Source organism: Pelecanus crispus, chromosome 7, assembly GCF_030463565.1.
Source record: "Pelecanus crispus isolate bPelCri1 chromosome 7, bPelCri1.pri, whole genome shotgun sequence".
NCBI classification, from domain to species: domain Eukaryota; kingdom Metazoa; phylum Chordata; class Aves; order Pelecaniformes; family Pelecanidae; genus Pelecanus; species Pelecanus crispus.
In genome coordinates, this window is record NC_134649.1 from 8543487 (window position 1) to 8565306 (window position 21820).

Sequence of the window (21820 nt, forward strand, 5' to 3'; positions counted from 1 at the left end):
TGTGATATGAATAAAACATTCGCCTGTGTGGAGCTGATTGTAACGTAATGTTCCTGTTGCTTTCAGTAGGGATTTGGGAAGGGAGTTACTTTTATATACTGTCATACCTGGAGGTAAAAAAGATAGATGTCCAGTAGGGAAGAGAAAAGAAGTGTTCATATATAAAATTCCTGGACTTTTTTTTTTTTTTTTTTTTTAAATATTCTGCCATAGGCTTGCTAGTGGGTACATTTGAGAGAAAGATCATCTTATTTACTTAGAATGATCTGCGACATATCTGTGGTACATCCAGGTATATGCAGGTCATTGATGGATGAACCCACTAAAGATAAGGGTTCTCTCTTTTCTCTTTTTTTTCTTTCTGAGCAATGTTTTTCACCATTTGTAACCATTTCACTACTGCAACTTCGGAGTGTAACGAAGATGTTTATAGTCAATAGAAAGAAAGCATCTTTTCTTTCATACCATAAAATGTAATAGAAGTTAAATGGAGGGTAGAAAAGTATAGTAAATAATTGACAGGTATCATGTGGCAATCCTGGTCCAACAGGACAAAACCTGACATTTGTCATCATCTTATTCAGGAAGTGACACCAAGTGTCAACGCTGAGTTCTGAGCATGCTATTATAATGGCTATGGGTGGTAAGGAAAGACTTTCTTTTTGGTCTGTTTGCTGAGGTGATTCAGATCTTTGATCTTATGCCCAGGAACAGAAGGAATAAGAATTCTTCTGACTTTGTTCTAAAGAGTTTATTTTCATGTGTACTGTCATTAATACAAATTACTTTTTTTTTTTTTTAATGTGTAGCATAATGCACTGAATGTGCTAACAGTGATATCTTTAGCATTAGAATCTGAGCCTATGAATGTCCTGAAAATGTGTATTCTGCTGGCTAGTCATACAAAATAGGAAAACAATGATTTGATTAATTTTCTTATTTCCTCTGTTTCAGTAAATGGTAAATATATGTCTAGATGGCTTTCCGAGTAGCATTGTGTGAAACATTTCTACAGCCTTTAGCTTGAAGGGCAAATTGGTCAACATAGGTACCTTGGCTTATGGTTGGATCTGTTTTCCTACACCCCGCTATAGATTCATAATTGGTCTGTTGGAGTAAGTGAAGTTTGCAGTCTGATAGTGTAACTAGAAGCATAACCCAACTGTCATATGTAAATTGCTCCTGTTTCCTTTTTTATCCCCCTGTCTTAAGAACCGTCAACTTTGTCAACCAATCAGAATCTGGCAGTGAAACCTCTGGCTTAAACATCTGCTGGCAGAGGAAATGCAATCTGCATCTCTGCCAACAAGTAGCAAACACTGTATGTTAGGATTGCGATGGCAAGGAAATTCCATTTCCTTTGGGAACAGCAAAAGGAAGATATGCACTGATGCTTCCTTGCCATTGCAACTCTTGCTAGGACCTGATGTGTATATGTACACACACACTCTTTTGGAGAACATATATTTACTGTGCAGGAAACCTGGATAGGTATTCATTAAAAGTCTAACCCACAGTCTCAGCTGTAAATGCAAGGCACAGCTTCTTCAAATGTTGCATAGATATTCCTGTGTGGACATTCTGGGCTGAGTTTGAAACATAGTAAGCAGTCAGGTTAATGGAGCAGCGAAGGCATATTTGCAGTTGCAAGCAGGCAGCTAAATAATAATAAATCAGTAAATAAATAAATAAATAAAATTCAAGCAGCTCTCTTCTCTGAATGCGATTAAGGGTCTGTGTCCATTCAATCAGTGTAGTCACTTTGCATTTGATGAAATCCTGAGAAGTGGATGTAAATAATACTTTGAGAATATAGTTGACTCATATGTCCCTTTGCAATGATGGGAAACATGTTTTGGAATGAACTTCAATCAGCTCACTGAATCAGGGTACCCAGGGAAGTGGTTCTTTCCTTCAAGGCTCTCAAGTTACTTTCCACATATGGAAATAAGAAATGTGTCCACCCATTTGTCCTATACTTTATTTTTGACACTTCCTCTGCTTCAGGAGGATTTACTAACCTGTAAGAAATATGAATTGACTGAATTGATTCCTATTATTACTTTGTTCAAATGGCATCTCCCAAACTGCTGCTGCAGCAAGATTCCTTTTGCTTCTTAAGGGAGAGCTCATGTCAATAATAAACACCGGGATCTTTGTTGAGCCTCCACTGTCTTTAAAAGTTTTCTATCCTGGAGTTTTTTTGTGAGATACAAGTATAATTTATAGCAGAATTTGTGACGGATGCAAACTAATTTACCTTGGAACCTCTTCCAAAGCATTGTCATTGTTTCAAATAACATCCCTGCTGAGATGGTAGATGAGAGTGGAAGTTGGCAAACGAAAGAGCAAGAAAGAGGAGACCCCCTGAGGCACTCCAGTTGAAACAATGATGTAACCTGTCACTGAATTACGTGAGAAACTGTTAGGCAACTTGCTATGGACCATGACAAATCATCCCTGGAGGACCCCATAGGATGAACAGAAGTAGCTGTGAAGGAATACCATGAAAGCACAAAGCTGTCACTGTCTGTGAGGCTGAGTGGCTTTGTGCATGTGTCTTACTGACCCTGTTAGATGAGTGAGACCTGGTGATTATTTGTCCTCTGGAGTAAGGCAATAGCATGAGGACTTATTAGAGCAAACAGGGATCTTGGAATAAATGGTGACAGCAAATCAGTCACTGACTGCTGACTCACCCTGTTCTGTTTGTAGGCCAACAGCAGAGATCTTTAAGTTAGGTTAATTCCTGCTTGTACTCCTCCTCTTGCAAAGAGAAAAATTAAACTGTGTATCGGAGGATCAACCTAGCATGGGAAAAAATCACCTATTTTCCTTCACTACCCATAGTGGTTGTTCTTTGTGATGCCCTGAAAGCCTGTCTGGGGAGAGCGGGGCTGAACTGTGATGTCTTTCTGCCAATTCAAGATAGTGAGCTCTACCCAAAGTGTAGTGCAAGTAACATAAGTTAGGACAGCCATGTGGCATCCTATTATCTTCTCATTACCAGGCCAATCATCCACTTTTTGCTGTGCTGTGCCCAAGTTCTCTCATTCCAGCAGCTCTTTGGTGTCAATGATAAACAGTCTGCTCATAATGATGGGGCTTGGCATTCGTTTTCCAACTGTTGCAGCAGTAGGCAATACATCTTGTATTGTGTGTGCCAACAGTGTGTCATAATGTTAAAAGTCTTTCCGAGTGGAACTCTTCCTTGGTGCTTTACTGACAGACAGAGGAAGCAACAGACCTGTAAGAGGCAGGAAGGGAACCTGCAGCTTTTCACATACTCTCATCTTTATCCACAAAAAGCCTCTTGGCCTAGTTGATGTCTTTAAGTTACTTGGACAACAGCTTATAGCAGAGCTTTATACTTGGAACAAACTGAAAGAAAGGAGGCATATTTGCAGAGGACAGTTGGTAGACTTTTTTTGTCCTGCTTGTCTTGTCTTTGATGTTGTGACAGCTTCTTTTTTTTTTTTTTTTTTTTTTTTTTGGCCTTGCTTAATTCTTGGGGTGGTGGAGAGATGGTCTTCTCTACAAAAGAATGAAATGTGAAATTCCTGGGCAGCACTGGAAGCTCAAAAGGAAACACTGCAATGGGGATATGTGCGGTGTTGGTTTACTGTTGCCCGTGAGATCCATTTTGAGTCTCAATAACTTGTTCTTCATTACAGTGGACTATTTCTATGCTGTTTAAAATATTGTTTGCTTTTGTGTTCAACTCCTGAACTTGTTGGTTGAGAGACTTTGCAGCTGATGGGATTTAGCATGAGAGATAAGTAATTGGAGGGTAAATGATATTCATTGTGAGTTCATGGAACAGATCTGTTACTGGTATGAATGCATCTAAACGTCAAATGGGCTTGACTGGGGGATCAAAGAAGGGAAAGACGGGATAGCCAGATGCCACGGGTGAAGCAAACCTATCAAGTATACGATGGTTTGAATGTACGTTAAGCACTAAGTAAGTCTTTTTAATTTTGTCAATGTCTTCTGATGGAATTATCTTAGACTTATATCAGCTGAATGAGAGCTGTGCTTGTACCCTCCAGAGGGTGTGTTCAGAAATATTCACCAACATGGAGCATCTAGGGTGTAACTTTAATATTCAGAAAGACATGAGTTTGTGGTTTTGGATGTAAACCACTATGTTGTTAATTCATCCTTAGCATCTGTGAACCATTCAATGCGGAGAGCAACTAGTGCTGTATGCTACAGAAGACATGAGAACCCTCCTGACAGACAAATGTGAGGAAAAGGCACCATCTTAAGCTCTAATCACTGGAGAATGGCTCACAACTGGAATCGTGATGGTTTTATATTTCCTCTAAAATGTTTCTATTTTGAAATTCAAAGATTCTTTAACTCTTTGAAGACTTAATGCTTAAGAGGTCACCTAATCACCTCTCCCTGTCTGATGGTGTAATACCATGTTCTGTGATTTCTTCCAAGCAAGTCCTATTCACCTGACTGAGCTGGGAAGTGCTAGACTGAAACCATGCTAAGCAGTTTCATCTCATTTCAACACCTGCAAAAATTATGTTTTACTAATGTTTACACACAATTGCAGTTACTGCCTTTCTGCTAGACAGCAGCTGGGGGCTGATGGCAGGCCAGCTGCAGCCTGCCACAGCCACTGCTGGAGTGCCTGCATGTATAAAAATGATAAAACATCCAGCCTTACAGTTACCCAATTGCAGCTGGGATTTTGTAGCTGTGGAGTCACACCCTGAGAAATACATTCAGTGCTGCAATTCAGTGAGCATACTTTTCAGGCCAACAAATTTGCCTTGTGAGCTGAAGAGAAATGAGCTCTATAGACCTAATTCTTCCTTTTTTTTCTTTTCCTCGTTGCAATCCCTTTCTGCTTTCTGTCACTGGTAATTTTCAGTGCTCAGGAATAGAGATAAGCATCCTTCATGGCATCAGCCTTTGAGGACCACTAAGTAATTGCTTTCCTGGCTGTGAACAGCTTGGGAAAAAATTTTTTTTTTTTTTTTCTCTCTTTGAATCATCATTTTTCCACTTTTATCAAATGTTTACTCTGTGGTCTCAGACAAGTCATTAAACTACTTTGTAGTTACTTTACCCTTCTATACAGTGATGGCAGTAACACCTTAAGGAAGCACTTTGGGCTTAATTCAATGATAATATAATTGTTTGAAACATCTGAGTGTTTGTTTGAAAAAATATGGTCCTACTGAAATGGAGATTTCACATTAAAAGTACATTTCCCATACTCTGAGGGAGGGTGGGGATGATTAATTTAAAAAAAAAAAAAAAAGTAGATTTTTATTTTGGACATCCAAAAATGGTAACAAGTATGACTGATTTGGTATATTCTTTTTTGCCTAACTCACTGGAAAATTTTGGAGATAAAACTTGCCAGCTGGCCAGAAAATCAGAATAAAAACTTTATCAGCTTTCTGCAAAATGCGGCATAATAATTCTCTCTGTTGACTTTTTTTGGAGGATGTTTGTAAACATTGTTGTATCTTAACAAAAATTACAACTATTAAGCATTTTACAGCACTATGTAGCAATATTAATTACATAATGCTATTGGAATGAAGCTGGTCAAGAGAGGTAGAAGTCTGGTTGAAATTCTAGCTAGGTCCTATCCTGTAGGCACCAAGTGACTTCACTTGCTTACAAATGCTCCAAAAAGATAAAAGAAACTATAAAGCTGAGAAAGCATTAAGTTACCTAGATACAACCTATGGCAACTGAAATATGTTGTCTATACATAGGAGGAAGACAACTTAGATCTTAAGGTCTTTCCTATGCCATTCTTTATTCCTTGGTGTTTTCACAGTCTTGGTCAAAATAATTGGCAACCTTGTGTAATCTTTATTCCCATTGATCAGAATGGCCTACTTGAATTTGCACATTGATTTTTGTAGGGGATATTTCTGTGAGCTTATCTATATTGACTAAATGTTATGCAGCTGAGTCTTTAATCTCTCTTGGGTCTGTGAGTGGTAGGATAGCTCAAAGAACAAGGAGTCCTGAAGAAATTCAAAAAGGAAAAACACTATCAGGTATCATCAGAAGTATTCTAGACACTTGTTAGCCCCCCCGTCTTTTATTAGGATTCTAAGCAAGCACCATGCTTGTTTCTCTTTCAAATCCATCTTGGAATAGAGAACATTTTATTCCTCTCTGCTTTCTTTCCATATCACTCTACCGAGAGAGACACTATAGGTACATCTCCACTGCAAACAGCGTCTTGAAGTTGCATCTAGGGTTGTTTCTCAGCAGTGACAGAATATTGTTGTTCTCTTTGAAAAACAGTTTTGAAAACCTCTTGATTGAAACTTGGAGCTTAGCACAGTTTGTCCTTAGAGGCAAATGTTGTATTGCCCTGTATGACGGGTTTCAGAGTACATCAGTGCTGTCGTTCGCCTGTTGAGTCTCAATGTGTATTAACAGTTAAAATATGCTCAGCTCTTTTATATAGATATGCGAAATCTTCTTTCCCCATGAGGAGGTGAAAAAGAGTTTACTATTTAGAGAAAAACTGTAGCCCTCAGTCGTTCATTTCTGTAAAGATAGACAACGTGGTACTATTCTTTGGTTAGTATCTGAGTGTGCTGAGTTAGATCAGGCAGCAGATATAAATTGCTTTCAATGGCACTGTGTCAGTTTTTACCCATGGGCCTTCTAAGCAGAAGAGCTATAGCTGTAAATTACCCTTCTATATGTCTTACAATAAGTGATCGAGAGGTTGCGTTAGAGCTCTCTTCTTTTCTCCTTTTCTTCACATCTAAATAAGGGACTCTGTCAGCCTGGTACTTTGTCATCTACTTTCCTATGAAATATTTCAACTTTTGATCAGGACCTGGTATTCTTAACTCACACAAAAAGGACAGTGCCTCTTATCTGAAAGATTTTTAAACACTTTGCTACTAAGATTGGATGCCAATCATCAATTTTCTTCATGGGTGTCTTCACACCCATCAATTCCAAAATATTCACAGTTCATTCTCCTTTAAGAGGTTATTCTTCTATTATATTACATTAAAAACAAGTGTGTGGAGGGGGTGGAGGGGAAATGCTAAGGGAAAAAAGCCTCAAATGTTTGGATAAAGCACTGTATCCCCCATTCTGGAATACTGCTGATATCTTCTGATACTTCAAGCTTCCTGATTCAATTTAAGAACAGAGTTAAAAATGAACAGTAAGGATCATAAATTAGTTGGCCTGATCTAATTTTTTTTTTTTTTTTTTTTTATGAAGCTAGTTAAGAATTTCCTGACTTTGGAAGATGCTGAGTGCTTGCAACTCTATTGAACTTAAATAGGCAGTGATGAGAACTCCACATTTTGAAAAATCAGATAATTTATTTCAGTATTCAAGTAACTTCACTTTACAAATCTGTTTCAAGAGGGAATTTTTTGATCGTTCTAGTCCCCAATTAAAATTTGTCAATTATTATGCAAAAACAGCTTAGACTTTTTGCTCACACAAATATATATGAATGACTTTCATATATTTGTTCCTATTTAGTGCCTTAGTTTTTCTTTACTGGAAGCTTCCAGCAAGACTGCGACAGTTAATGTGTTAGTCATGGTATCTATTGTACGTCTTTCAGCTCCCCTGAGATTCTGATCGCACCTCTTGGGAATCTTAAATCTCATTATGCACCCTGAATTTTCAGTGCTAGCTTTACTTAGCACTCAAATGAACTTTCTTAAACCTTCGTCCCCAAGGCTTGCTAGGGTTTGTGAGCTTTCTGGAGAATTTGGTTCAATTTTTTGATTTACAGTAATTCTATCTGTTACTGCTTTTTATATGTGTATATTTTTAATTTTTTCTGAATGTTTTGCAGAGCTCTGCAAGCCCATCAGGTTTCTCTAGTGGATACTTTATTTTAATAAGTGTGTATTAAATGCTTCGTTTAACTTCACTATTGTGAAGTGCCCAGAGACACACTGCTTGGATGAGCAGTTATGTAGTATCAGAATTAGCATTCAGCTGAGGTTTGAAGGCTCATAGTGCATGTGCATGGGGGAAAGTAAACAAATAAAAGAGAGCTTAGTGCATCTAGACATAACCCCAAACTGCCTTTCTTCTCCGTGACTGCTTGCTGTACTCACTGGCAGATCAGTCCCCCAAATGCCCTTCTAGCAATGCTGGAGTGGATGTCGCCTGATCTCTGAGGATACACTGAAGGATTAGCTTCATGCTAGCAGAGGACTGCATTTGCTTTGCTGGGAATTGCAGGATGCAGAACTGTTACCTCTTTGTCGTTCCCCCCACCACTCCTTATCGTTATTAAATAATTATTGGTTTACATGTCTATCCTGGGGAACAGATGCTCTATTGGTAAAACTTTGTTGTCTACAGGCTGGATGTGGCCTTGGTAGTAGTTGCCAGGTTTCGTACAAGGACAATTCAAATTCATCATTTGTGTGGCAGTCCTAAGACACGTAGGTTCTCTGGCCTGGGCACTGGAAGAATTCAGTCTTCTCTCTTAACCTTGAGACTTTTACATAAAGGATGTAGTAGGGGAGACAGTACACATGTTTGTGAGCAGGAGGGTCTGCAAAAGACTGAGTGGCCTTCTGGGATTTTTTTTTTTTTTTTTTAAGTAACTGGAATGACTTATCAAATTATTTGCTATGCATCAGTTACTAGTTATTGCACAAAGCGATCTCCGGTTACTGGCAATGATGGTGTTTCATTGCTCAAGTCTTCCAAAGCCTTCATGGTCTCCCTGAATACATGGAGGAATCATGCATGGGGGAACCAGGAGTTCACAACACTGGAGAGAATTATTATGTAGGCATAGAACACCTATGAGGAAGATACCATGTGGTGGCAAGGAAAGAATGCAGGAATATATGTTTGGTAAATGGAAAATAGCCACTTCCCTGCACAGTCAGGTGGAATGTCTAAGAAGAAAGTAAGAGATGGAGTTTGGTTTTGGTTTTTTTGTGGGTGGTTTTGTTGGTTTGGTTTGGGGTTTTTTTTGTGGTCGTGGTGTACTGTTGTTTTTGGGGTTTTTTTGTTTGGTTTTTTTTTTTGACTTGGAAGCTGCATTGCAAACAGGTCTGATCCATAAATATCATTGATTGCCACAGAAGGGAATGCTTATTGCAAAGAAAGCAAACAGTGTTTTATAGGAACTCCTGACTCCTCGGTGGAATTCACAGGGTTAGAAGTCCCATATCAGAAAGGAGAAATATAACAAGCCTGGATTCATATGTATCATTGCGGAGTAACCTGTGAGGAAATATTACGTTATTGCAGAGAGATTATATTTGCCATGCAAGTAGCCTGTGAAGTGAGTAGAGGTCAAGTCCCATAACGTTATAGCCCACTATAGTGGGAATTTCCAATTAAGTTGTAGATACTAGCAGTAATATTTTCATAACCATACTGGGTTTACAACATGGCTGGAACAAAAAGGGCAAGGGGAGGTGGGGGGGAAAAAGAGGAAACCCTTCTAGCGTGAGCAACTAACACAATCTAGTGTTACTTTCCTTAGCTAGCCCATGCCTGCCTTGCAAAGAAAAGGAGTTGGCAAGCTATGTACTTGGTTTTGTGTTATTTTGTAAGCTACCATTCAGCATATTTCAGTTAATGCTGCTTTGTCAGAACTATAATTTACTAATGGAGGAAGTATAGTGTGTCTTCGTATGTGTCAGCCTGTGGCCAATTCCACTGTAAATCACATCACAGCCTCATGTACAAGTGAGGTCCCTTTATGTGTTTCTACACTGAGCTGAGCAACTTGGTGACAAAATAAACCTGCCCTGGGCCAGTTTTTTTTTAGAGAAGAAAAACAGCATCTTTTTTGAGCAGTGGGAATTAATACTGGAGGATGAATGTTGGAGCCTACTCAGCATTACAGTAGGACAACCAACTCTTCTTTTTCTTTTTTTTTTTTTTTAAATGTTTATTATTAACCTATCTTCAGAAAACAACAGAGCAAGTTTAGCAGAACAACCTTCCAGCCCCCTACAGGGCTGAAAATATTTATGCCTAAAAGTATCTTATTTTGGAATACTAGCACCTCATTGTCATGCAGGTGTGACTCTCACAGACTTATCCATGCTGCTTGTTTTTACTGAGGAAGATGGCTGAGGTGGTGGAGAATGGGGACGTAATGCACCTCAGCTTGGGAGGAGTGACTTCAATCTTCCTCACCTTCGTCTCTTTCTTCTTCTTGGCCTCTTTCTTTTCTCCTTTTTTCCATCTTCATTGCCAGCTGGCAGGCAACTGTCCTACTTTGCTGTGGGGTGTTAGCTTGCTGAAACAAGCCCAATTCCCATACAAAGCTTTACAGACTCCAGGTTTCCAAGCAGAGTTGTCTTCTGAGATAGGGGAGAAATGCCATAATCAGTGCCTAGTCCATAAATCCTGGGCATTAGCAACAGAACAAAGCCTTTTCGATTTTGTTGGATAGGGTTAGGCCAGGATGATCTAGTGATGGTCTGGGAAGGAACTGTATCTTGCAGCATGTTCTTTGTGCAGGGCTTGTCTCATTGTTAAAAACCAAGTACAACTGTTTTTTACTATTTACTGGCAGTAATGTTGGATTAGTCCAATTTTTCTGTAATTTATTAGCAAAATATTCAGAGGAATCTGAAATTTCTGATTCACAGCAACTGCTCTAAGAGTTTTTCCTTCCATTCTAGTTACCTCTTCAGTTCCACAAGAGCAGAGGACACCAAGAAGGAATACTACCTCCTGGACTACTTGGCTAAATAAGGATCCTAGGAAAAGCTAAAGGATATCTGACACATTCTTTTTTTCTTCTTTTTTTTTTTTTTTTTTTTTTCTCCCCAGGCCTCTACATGCCTCTCTGCTTGTGATTCTCGCTGTTAATCTATGATGCTACACTTAGCCCTTCTGCATTATTTATTTTGGTTTAAGTTTTAGAACAATCATCTGCAAATTACAATTCTTAGTACTCATTTATATGCAGAGATTGCACTGATTAACTAACAGATTTTTAAATCAACTCAGTTAAATTGAAACAATGCATATGTGAGCAATTAGCTTAAGTCAGTTAAGGATCCTCTTCAGCTATACAGATACAAGCCACATTTAAAATAAGAAAGTCAGAATACAGGAACTAGAAACAGGCTAAAGGACATTAAAAGTAAAGCTTTGGTTAACTTGATATGCTTTCATCATATCTCAGGTTATATTCCTAGTTTTTCACTGATTTACTGCTTTGTTGCATGAGTGGCTTTACTTCTTAATATCCCTGCCTGCAAAATTAGGATTTGCTGACATAGCTTGTAGGAGGGTGTAAGTGGGGGCTGTTTGGGAAAATGTGTTTTTCTGCCCTATAGAAAGCTTAAGCTTTTCTCTGAATAACGGATGGGCAAAACTGGTCAAATGGATGGCCAAATCTTCCCATTTAAGAACAGTGTTTCCATTTGGAAGTGTCATTGTGGTGCCATTTGGGAGCTGTTTGTCTGCCCTATTGTCCTGGCTCCCCCAGTCAAAGTACAGCTCCCGTGTTGCATCACAATTCTGCATGTTACTGAATTGCTGTCATGAAGTCTTGATGTTGCATTAGGGGACTTGTGGCCCAGCCAAAGAGAGCCTCTGACAGAGAGGAATGGGTGCCTAAGAAACCTCAAATGCCTGTTTTCTAACATATGCTGAGACATCTCTCTCAAACAGTTCTGATGTTTTAGATGGTACACTTTGGAGTTTTGACTGAAGAGCCAAAGTTTTGAGGGGATTAGGGTGTTCGATTGGTGAGGAAAAGTCCACACTTCCTGCAGAAAGTATATGCTTGTTATAAGAAACTTCTGGAGCTGAAAATCAACTATTCCATCTAAACCCAGTGACTAAAAGTGCTGGTTTAAGGCTTTCTTATCAATGACATGTTAAGTGTTTGAAGATCCTGAGAAGAGACTCTTGAGATGACCCCATCTCATGGACAATGTCAAGAAAACGAGAACCCATTTTTTATTTGCTCCCTGAATCCTTATTTGCTCCTTCATAAAATAGTACAAAACATTATTACTTGCATTTTTCTCATAAATGACAGTGCACAGTGTGGGCAACTGTAGGTGAATGAATTATCTGGTGTTTAATAATTGCTGTTGTTACAACTAGAAGACATAAAAATCTGATGGGGATCCTTTGATGTGGAACTGGGAGGGAGGCTGGCTTACCTGTGACAATGTTGTTAACTTAGCTTTTCAGTAGATCACATGAACTTCTTGTCTTATTTGATTATGATATTGACAGCATTAGCTGGGGTGAAGCAAATCTCATTCTGCATCTCTGTCATGGTTTAGCCCCAGTTGGCAACCAAGCACCACGCAGCCGCTCTCCCACCCTCCTGCCCTGTGGTGGCGTGGGGGAGAGAATGAAGAGCAAAAGTAAGAAAACTCGTGGGTTGAGATAAGAATAGTTTAATAATTGAAATAATAATAAAAAAATAATAAATTGTAATGAAAAGGAAAACAATGAGAGAGAGGAAAAAACTCGGGAAAAACAAGTGATGCAATCGCTCACCACCCGCTGACTGACGCCCAGCCAGTCCCTGAGCAGCAGTCACTGTCCCCTGGCCAACTCCCCCCAGTTTATACACCAAGCATGATGTCATATGGTATGGAATATCCCTTTGGTCAATTTGAGTCAGCTGTCTTGGCTGTGCCCCCTTCTAGCTTCTTGTGCACCTGGCAGAGCATGGGAAGCTGAAAAAGTCCTTGACTAGCATAAGCACTACTTAGCAACAACTAAAACATCAGTGTGTTATCAGCATTATTCTCATACTAAATCCAAAACACAGCACTATGCCAGCTAATAGGAAGAAAATTAACTCTATCCCAGCTGAAATCAGGACAGTCTCTGGTTTGTGACCAAATGTGACTTAATGAAATATGTCCACAGAGAGAAAAGGAGCCCTTATAACAGAAGGAGCTGAGCAAGGATAGAGACACAGTTACATGCACTGAACAGGAAGAGCACAAACTGCATCATTTATCTTGGGAAGCAAGGATTGTCCATTCTGACAAAATCAGTCAGATGTAGCAAGTGAAACACTGAAGGCTCATTATATTAATTAGTATCAGTGCTCAGCTGTAGGGAGGCAAGAAGAAGCTGGCAGAGTGATACTTTAGGATAACATTTACCCAAGAGGAAGCTTTATGCATCATGGATTCATTAGTCAGTGCCAGGAGGGAAGAGTCATAGAGCAGCCATGGTCTGAAATGAGACAATGCTTTTCAATGGCATCCTTCAATTGGTTGGCATCCAGATAGCACAAGTGTCATTCAGGAGATAAGGTAGGCATTGTGTGTGTGTGTGTAAGGTGCAATAAAAGAAGAGAAGAAAGTAGTAAAAAAATTTCCTCTTAAAGGCCTAGAGATAAAATAAACTAAGCAGTAAGAGTTCACAGTGCAATTGAAAAATCGCTATTGCTTGGTACTTTATGGGGATCTCCTAGGAGAAGTTGACTTGCTGGTCTTGATTTTCATCATCTAGTTAATCGGTGCATTCCTGCCTTGGTGCTCTAACACTATCTGTGGCCTTTAGTCATGATGAAAGCAGGTGTCATAGTAAGATGTGGTGCAAATGAGGCTTGAGGGCAATTAACATTGCACCAGGTCATAAGTAAATGGGGAGGGTAGTGTAAATATAGGTTAGGAATGAAATGCACACTTGAAGAAAAAGAGATATGGAGTAGGGATTGTGGCTTCTGAACTCCCAGCTGCTTTGTTTATGTTGGGAAGGCAAGCTGCCCTTGAACCTGTTTCTACATAGGCATTTTAGCATTCATGTTGCTTGCACTCAGAAGGAGAGAGTGAATGATCAGAAATGAGTTGTTAGCTGCAGTAATGCTGATGGGAACTGTTTCATTTATCAGTGTCTCTGTATATGCCTTGCAGCTATTCACCTGTATTTCACTGTAAACAAGGGAAAATCTAACAACTTCACACCCTGAACAAAGGAAGAGCATCACCTTCTTCACTCCTTGGAGTAACTAGGTTAAGGGATCATCTCACTGCAGGGAAACCCTGGGGCTTGCCAAGATACAAGAGTGAGATTTCCCAGAGGGAGCTTTAAGTGGCCCACTTTCATGGTGGGAAAGATACTCCACCATGCAATTAACGGTGCAGTCCAGAGCACAGTAGGAAAAATACCCTGCCCTTTAATCCCCCATTTTTGATTCTAGCTGTAGAGTGCCATAGTGCAAGTCTGTATATACGTCTGCTATAAAATTATATAGATTAAATGAAGAGCTCTACAAAGAGGTCCTCAGCACTTCATATTTTCTCTTATGCCATTAAGACATAAAAATTTCAGAGGATGGAAGACTAGTTAGCTGTCATTCTGAAGGTTCTGAAAAATATTCAAACGTTTAAAATCCAGACTGTCTTACATCACATGAGCATACTGTTTCATTGGATTGCTCTCAGCGTAAAGCCTACAATATTTACATTGTTCTGGTGATATTCTGTTTCTGGAATGACCATTGGCATCACAGGGCAATACTACGATGCAATGCCTGGGTGGCATTGGATGAGCATCTCGGTGGAATGGAAACATGATGAATATAGTCATTATGGTTTCAGCACATGGGCTTGAGCAAAGCCAGCGTCAAAGACAGAAAATAATGGTTATATTTCCGACACTTTCCTTGAAATTATGAGGGAGGGCTTTGCTGGTGCTGCTGCTTCCTCACATCACTCAGTCTTGCTTTCTGAAAAGATTTAAAACCAAGAGAAATGAAGGTGTTCCCCACTTTTTTTTTTCCTAGGTTGCTCTGAACTTTTTGAATGGCAAGACCAAAACACCTTAATGCAAATATTCTTGCTTCTATTTTAGGCAGTAGTTATTCATAAAGTTCAGCATGCTGTGTCTGGTTGAGGCTGCCCCATGCTGCTCTACAGAGCCCTGATGTTTACTTGTGCCTACTTCCTTTTTTATAGATACTCTTGTCCTAGGCTAGTACTGCTGTCTGCTTTTAAGATGCACGTTGAATGGTGATGGTGCTCTCTACATATCAAACACAATGTATCCCTTTAGATTTTACAGTTCCCTGTGCCCCAGGTGCTGTTATTATCAGTCCTGACATCATTCATTCAATATGATGGGCCCTGTCTTTCCATTTATCTGTAATGGACAGGAGACTTTGAATCATTTTATCTTCCAAGCACAGCAACATCTTTTCTTTAAAAAGTGACTCTTCTCTCTCTCAATTTCTTGTTTTCTTCCTTGTCTAATATATTGTGTATTATATTTATCCCCCAGTCTTTTACTCTGCACCTCCTGTTCTCTTTTGTTTTGTTTTTCTTGTGTATCTACCTTTTTGTGTCTCCCCGACCCCTTCCATTCTTGTACCTGTGGGACACTGATCCAGGCTTATTGCAATCAACTAAAAGGTTCCATTGACCTTATCAAGCCTTAGGTTAGGACCAGGTAGCATCTCTCCATCCACACACACATGGCTTGTGCAGAATTTAATGCAGTTTAGTGCAGTATCTGAGGTTACCTTGCCCTCAAAGCCAAGCAGGCTTAAGAGTAAGACAGCAAAGAAAACACACCTTTAGTAAAACTTAATGTTAGGCTTTGAGGTACAAGATTAAAAGCAAGGTCTTACAAGTGCAAACAGAAATAAAATACAATTCTATCTTAAACCGAACAAGTCTGTTCTTTAGCTACTTAACCTCTTTCTCATTAACTCCCTGTGAGGTGTCCTTGCCTTTAGAGCAAGAGTCTAATGCTTCAGTTAGAAGTGTAGTTACCTCCTATGAATTCAGAAGGGGAGCCTCAACCTGATCTTTCTGTCTGTGGTGTACCGACTTCAGATGCCAGGGATCCAGTTTTCATAGAGTAGTCCTCCTGCATGACTAGCTGCATTTATACATCTTTAGAGCTGAGGATTGCATTGGAATAGGAAAATTCTTGGTGGCATATAATGATATTTGAAGCTACCAGTCACCAACAAATTCACTGAAGGATGAATTTACTCTGCTTGGAACAAGTCACATGAGTTCTTTTTTCTCCAGGGACTGGATGGCTTGAATGCTTTGGTTTTATTCATCTTACTGAACCATGTGGCACTACTGGAGTACATCTGAAGGACAGACTGCTCAAGTGTTTCTTTCCTTGAGCAATAGCACGTGCTGAACACCTTGTCCTGTATCATTGTGATAGTTAGTGTTTTCTGTCCATGTCTATTTAGAAAAGTTTAGCTAGTGTAAGCATCAGAGGATCTCTTCTTCCATCAGCTCCATAGCTTTTCTTGAGTCATTCTACAGATACCTACAGAAATATTACTAGGGTCTGCTCGGAGAAGGTCAGATGTATTTGTTTCATCTCCTTTTGTTGTGCTCTACTTGATAGCCGTACACTGGCCCAGAAACCACTAATAGCTCTCCCACAGGCTGATACACATCAAAGAATGTCCTGGCTGCATAAAGGTAGACAAAGAGGTGGGGCTATAACAAAAGCATCAGGCTTGTGAACAAGAGAAATGAAGTTTAATTGTTTTGCATATATCTGAGTAATGCACCTGGGTTGAAGACATATAACAAATAGCAGAATTACAGATAATCTGTATGGAGACACAGAAGTGGGGTTTTCTTTACTTATTGGAATTCTTTTTGGCAAATGTTTTCATAATTTCCTTTGAGCTGCTACTAGTCACATCCAAGGTGGTAGGTAGTCTTGCTAATGCTGCAAAGAAGAAAAGACACATGAAACATGTAAAGCAAATATAGTAGCTTGGAACTGTGTTGTAAGAAATGCCTTTGCTTTGAGCAGTGAATTTCACTAAATCCTGCCAAACATTCAAAGCCAGTCTTAGCTTTCCAATCCCTTTATTTGCTATCAGCACTTGAGATCAGCCTAATATTTTACCTTCACCCTTGGTTGCAGAACATAATGGACAAAACCATTATCTGCAAATGTCATCGTTATTAGGAAAGAGAGAGAAGGAAGGGATAAGGGGAAACAGGGCTGGCAGGGAGCTGGTATCTACAAAAGTAAACAGACTTTAACAGTATGATGGGAGGAGGGAGTGGGATGGGAAAAATCAGCCCCTCATAATTTAATTAAAGTTCTGCCGCTTCTTAAGAGCTATGGATACAAGCTGCCAGGCTGAAGGCTAATATTTAAAGGTCATTTAAATGAGCAGAGATGTTAATCGTTGAAGGGACAAAGCTGAACTTTGTCTCCTAGCTCTTGCTTACGTGCAGAGATGTTCCCTTCCTTCCCTGCAGTAAATAAGAGCTTTCAAATTATTGTTTTAGAGTTGGATTATACTTACTAAACTAATACTAACCAACCAGAAGCATCTGTGAACTGCAGGGGAGGGATTGGCTTGTCATATGGTCACCTCTAAGGAAAGTCACAATTTGTACCAGAGCAACAGAGTTGGTAAATTGTATTACAGACAGAGTAAAACCTGTCGAAAGAGCGAGGGTGCTGCGAACCGCAGAGATGTTGGCATGCTGTGTGGGAACTGTGCTTACGTATGAGCAATGCATTGCAATCCATGGGTAACAGCAGAACCAGATTCTGCAGAAGGAAACAGAGGTGCCTTGTCACACTATCTGCTCAGCTTTAATGTCTGTTAATAGAGTTGATTAGGAGTTTTTCTTACACACTTTTCTAAAACATCGAGGGATTTCTTTATATGTTCTGAAGGAATAAGGAAATTTTTGTACAGATATTTTTAGTTTAGTCTAAGAAGTAGTGAAATTGAGCTTGGCGTTGGTTTGACATTAATCTCTGTATTTACTGAATCCTTTTAGAAGTAGCTTTCAGTTTTCATGTTTCTACTCACCTGCATATTTGTCTTTGCATGTTGGACTCTTCCAGCATATACCAAGACGTTTTAGCAGAGGGACAAGTGGGGATGGTTTGAGTAGACATAAACTAGTATGAATCCCAACAGGAAAGGTGGAGGAAGTAGTTTTGGGGTTTTTTTTGTGAGCAATGTCAATGTTGAAAAAGTATTTCTGCAGGTCTGAAATAACAAGACATTTTTCCTACTTGATGTTAAATTGAAGTATGAGAATAGAAGTCCAGCTATCATTTTTTTCCCTCAGAATGGAAATTCTGTTGTTATTTTCAATTAGTTGTGCTCCCTCATATAACTGTGGTGCAGGAAGACATCACATGCTTATGTCAAGGAAGTGTTTGGGTCCTATTTCTTTACTAGTCACACTGGGGAAAGATGAGTTGCTGAATGCAACCCAATGATTCTTTATGTGGAGTTGTAATAATTGAAAGGAAACCATGTAAGCACGCAAGTTCTTGGCAGAAATCTTAGTTGAGCAGCTGTTGTCCTGAACATCAGGAGAGGTGAGCCTAAAAGTAACTTTATCTGAAGAGCCTTTAAGAAACATAGCAGAAGTTGTCATGTTTTCATGTAGAATTTTTGGCAGAAGCATCACAGCATCATTTGCCATCTTCCCATGCGTTAGCTATTGCTAATGTTTTCCGATTACTGAAGGAGTAACATGGGAACTATGGATTATGAGGAATGAAGGGAATTCAGGTAACAGTGAAACTAGAGTAAACTTGGAATGGATCTTGTGATGTTGCCAGAAACCCCAAGATGGCATCAGAGACCTTGTTTTTCCTACATTAAAAATGTATGAAATATTCTTAGTGGCTCTTCTTTTTTCTTTATATTCCATTCTTAACCGGTTCTCCATTGTTTATATTTCCTTTTTTTTAAAAGCAATCCTGCTTTATGACACTTTTCTTCAAGCATCATTTGTGAGTCATTGATTATGCCAAAGATGCTACATGCAACACACCCTAGCTGCAGTACAAGGCTCTGCCAATACAACAACAGACCACATCCCCAGGAATACATTTGTACTTTATTTTTTTCTAGGAGGCTAGAACAGCAAAGCTGGGTGCAACCCTTTAGCCAGAAATTCACCCAACACTTAGGATTTTTTAAAACTTTTTTTTTAAAGCACAAGCCAGCCCAAGTTTACAATGCCACCAAAAGCATTCTAATGCTGAACTGAATAGCATAGAGATGATGAGGACCTGCCACAATCTCTCATATGCTGGAGGGTTGATTCCTGAATTTTATCAGCACACCACAATCTGAAAACTGTGAACCAAATTATAGCAAATCCTTTGAGGAGTGTGAGAAGTCTCTGATCTACACACACTCACTAACAAGGGAGATTGGTTGCACTTTGCAAAACTGTATGGTGATGTACTGCTCCATACAGTCAAGTATCCTGCACAATCTTCCACTGATCACTGAGTCAATAACAGAGTATGTTCAAGCCAACTAAGGGAAACATTTTCTTAGCACAAATCTGGGATCCTTATTTAGCTTTTTATTCAGCCTTTGCAGTGAAGCTAGGTAATTGTTGTACATAATGATATAGCATGCATCGAGATCTTCTTGATGTGCTTTAGATAGCTGCATTTCTTGTGAGTGGAGAGGCTTAAATGAGATACCCAGCTTAACTCATTTAAGTGCATTCATATTTCAGACTGGTCGAAGAGATTCAAGTGCCTGTCTTCAATTAGAATGAGTAGGAGTTGGATGTACTTGTTTGTGGAGATTTTAAGAAGCCTGTGCTCTTTGTAAGCTGGGTGAATTTCATAGATAGCACAGATTTTAGCACATTTCAGAAGACTTTTTGTTTGTAAGTAGTCTTTTGATTTGTACATACTTAGGTAAAGGAAAAACTGCTTTTATTTTCAGGACTGTAACTTTGTGAACCTTGGAATGAAAGGAAATTATAAAATTCATAAACTATAAGCACCTTTGAAATATAATATGGACCGTTGGTTTGTTCCAGTCCAATGTTCAAAATCTTTATATCTGTGTTCTAATTGACATTCCCTGCCCTTGTGCCAGGGCTTGCCAGAATTGGAAACTGTTTGGAATCAGCTGTTGCTTTGCTAGTTTGTGATATGATGCATTCTGATTTCAGCCACCGTTGTTCGTTGAGTGGGGATGATCTGAACAGACAGTGGTTGACACCCAATTCCCAGCTCCATCCAACCATTTACCATGCCAAAGGTCTTCTTTATTACCTGCGCAGCATTGGCCGGGCTCCTCTGGTGAGTGTCTTCCAGGATCTTTTGTGAGTTACTGTATATAGATTGCTTACTGTAGTTGTGTGAACAGTCTTGTTTTAGAGCTAGAGTGACTTGGAAAGCATCATCTGCTGTTACACTTTCATTTTACAGAAGTGTTTTGAAAGTCTTGGCTATTTAATACTTACTGAATCTTCTAACCAACAACTCCAAATTCCAGAATCTTTGCACACCTGGAATATAAATGAGAAAATGAATTCCTTAAAGCTCTTTAATATCCTCAAAGAATTCCAACTAAGCTAAATATTATGAGTAAGTTATTGCTATCTTCATTGCAATGATAGGAGAAATTCCACAAAGATTTAGTCTGAATGGATGGTGCAAAAGCCCATGTTGGAACAACCCATGCAATCACAAAAACACAGGAAGCAGCCCTCAAAATGACTGAACTTCGATGTTGCTTTGGTGATGAGAAGAAAATGGCAGGTTTTGAGGGGTACCAGAAATTCATGTGATGGGTCATGTCTCAAAGCTGCAATTGGGATAGGGCTGGGATCCATCCCATCTGCTCAATCTTGTCACCTAGCAGAATGACAAGATAGTTCTGAGACCTTAGGAGAAAAACCACAGGGAGGTTCATATGTTAATGAACAGATACGGATACACAGACTGGTAGGTCAGATGTTGATAGCTGCAGTCAGGCAGGAAATGTCCAAAGACACAAAATTTCCTCTGGGTTTGAAGAGAAAAGCCCCAGACAAGGTGAAAATGTCTGTGAGCTTCTTTAAGAGAATTCTTGTGGGAATGTGGGTTTTGGCTAAGGCAGCAGCCCTGAAATTAACTCTGTAGCCCAGGGAATTTTGTGGAAACTCAACTCACAGTTGCGAATTTACTCATCAATCTTTTCCTTTGGTTCAGAGCAATGTAGGATCAGTCTTGTTTTACCCTGCTATTTGCTATCTGGGCTTTTTTAATACACAACCATCCTTGTCATATCCAGATGTATAAAGTTGAACACGCACTCAATGCAAGTTTTCATCATTGCTGAGTGAAGGGAGACTATTGATCCTATCATCTCCTTCACTCACAGGCTGCATGTCAGACTTGGTAAACTGATTTTTTTCTTTGCCTTTGAAGAGTACATTGATTTTCATTTATACATGTTCAAAAATGCCTTTTCCCTCCTCCAGAAGAGAGCTGGGTTTCTTCTTTCTTCTTTTATCTTTCTTTTTTTTTCTTTCTTTTTTTTTTCTTTCTTTTTTTTTTCTTTCTTTTTTTTTCTTTCTTTTTTTTTTCTTTCTTTTTTTTAATTCCGAGATCCCATGGAACCAAGTTCACTGATCACCAAATGATTTCTGTGAAGTGATTCAGTTTCATTTATCCTGGGATGCGCAAGCAGTTTCTTCAAAGGAAAGGAAAGAACTTTAAACCTAGCAGCCTTTCAAACCAAAGCCATTTTAATTGGCAACTTCTATTGACAACAGCCTGCTAAAAGTACTTTTTTTTTTTTTTTTTTAATTCTCTTGTTGGCTCTGGGAACCCTAGTAAGACAAGGGACTGGATGCACTATGGCATTGCAGCCTTCTGCTGCTCAGTCCTTTCGACTGAGAGCAGCAAAGTGGGAGCATTGGAGACCTTTTGTCTGAGAGCAGCCAGGTCTGATGGGGAGAGGGAAGTTGCTCTCTCCTTGAGCATTTGTGGTGAGAAACTGCTATGGTTTAGAAGTTATAGTTGACAATGCAGTTGCAGCACACAACAGGGAACCTGCAGCTTGTACAGAGTCTGAGCTGCAGTGAAGAGCAGGATGCCC

The 21820-nt window shown here is 39.4% G+C and overlaps 1 protein-coding gene across 1 annotated transcript in view; it reads left to right on the plus strand.

The window, feature by feature from the left end:
- The window catches only part of AGBL1 (AGBL carboxypeptidase 1), a 279320-nt gene that overhangs the window by 124059 nt on the left and 133441 nt on the right, over nt 1–21820 (plus strand). Inside the window, exon 18 of the mRNA XM_075714164.1 lies at nt 19905–20034. Within this exon, the coding sequence (XP_075570279.1) occupies nt 19905–20034 (130 nt within the window). The remainder of the gene's footprint in view (nt 1–19904; nt 20035–21820) is intronic.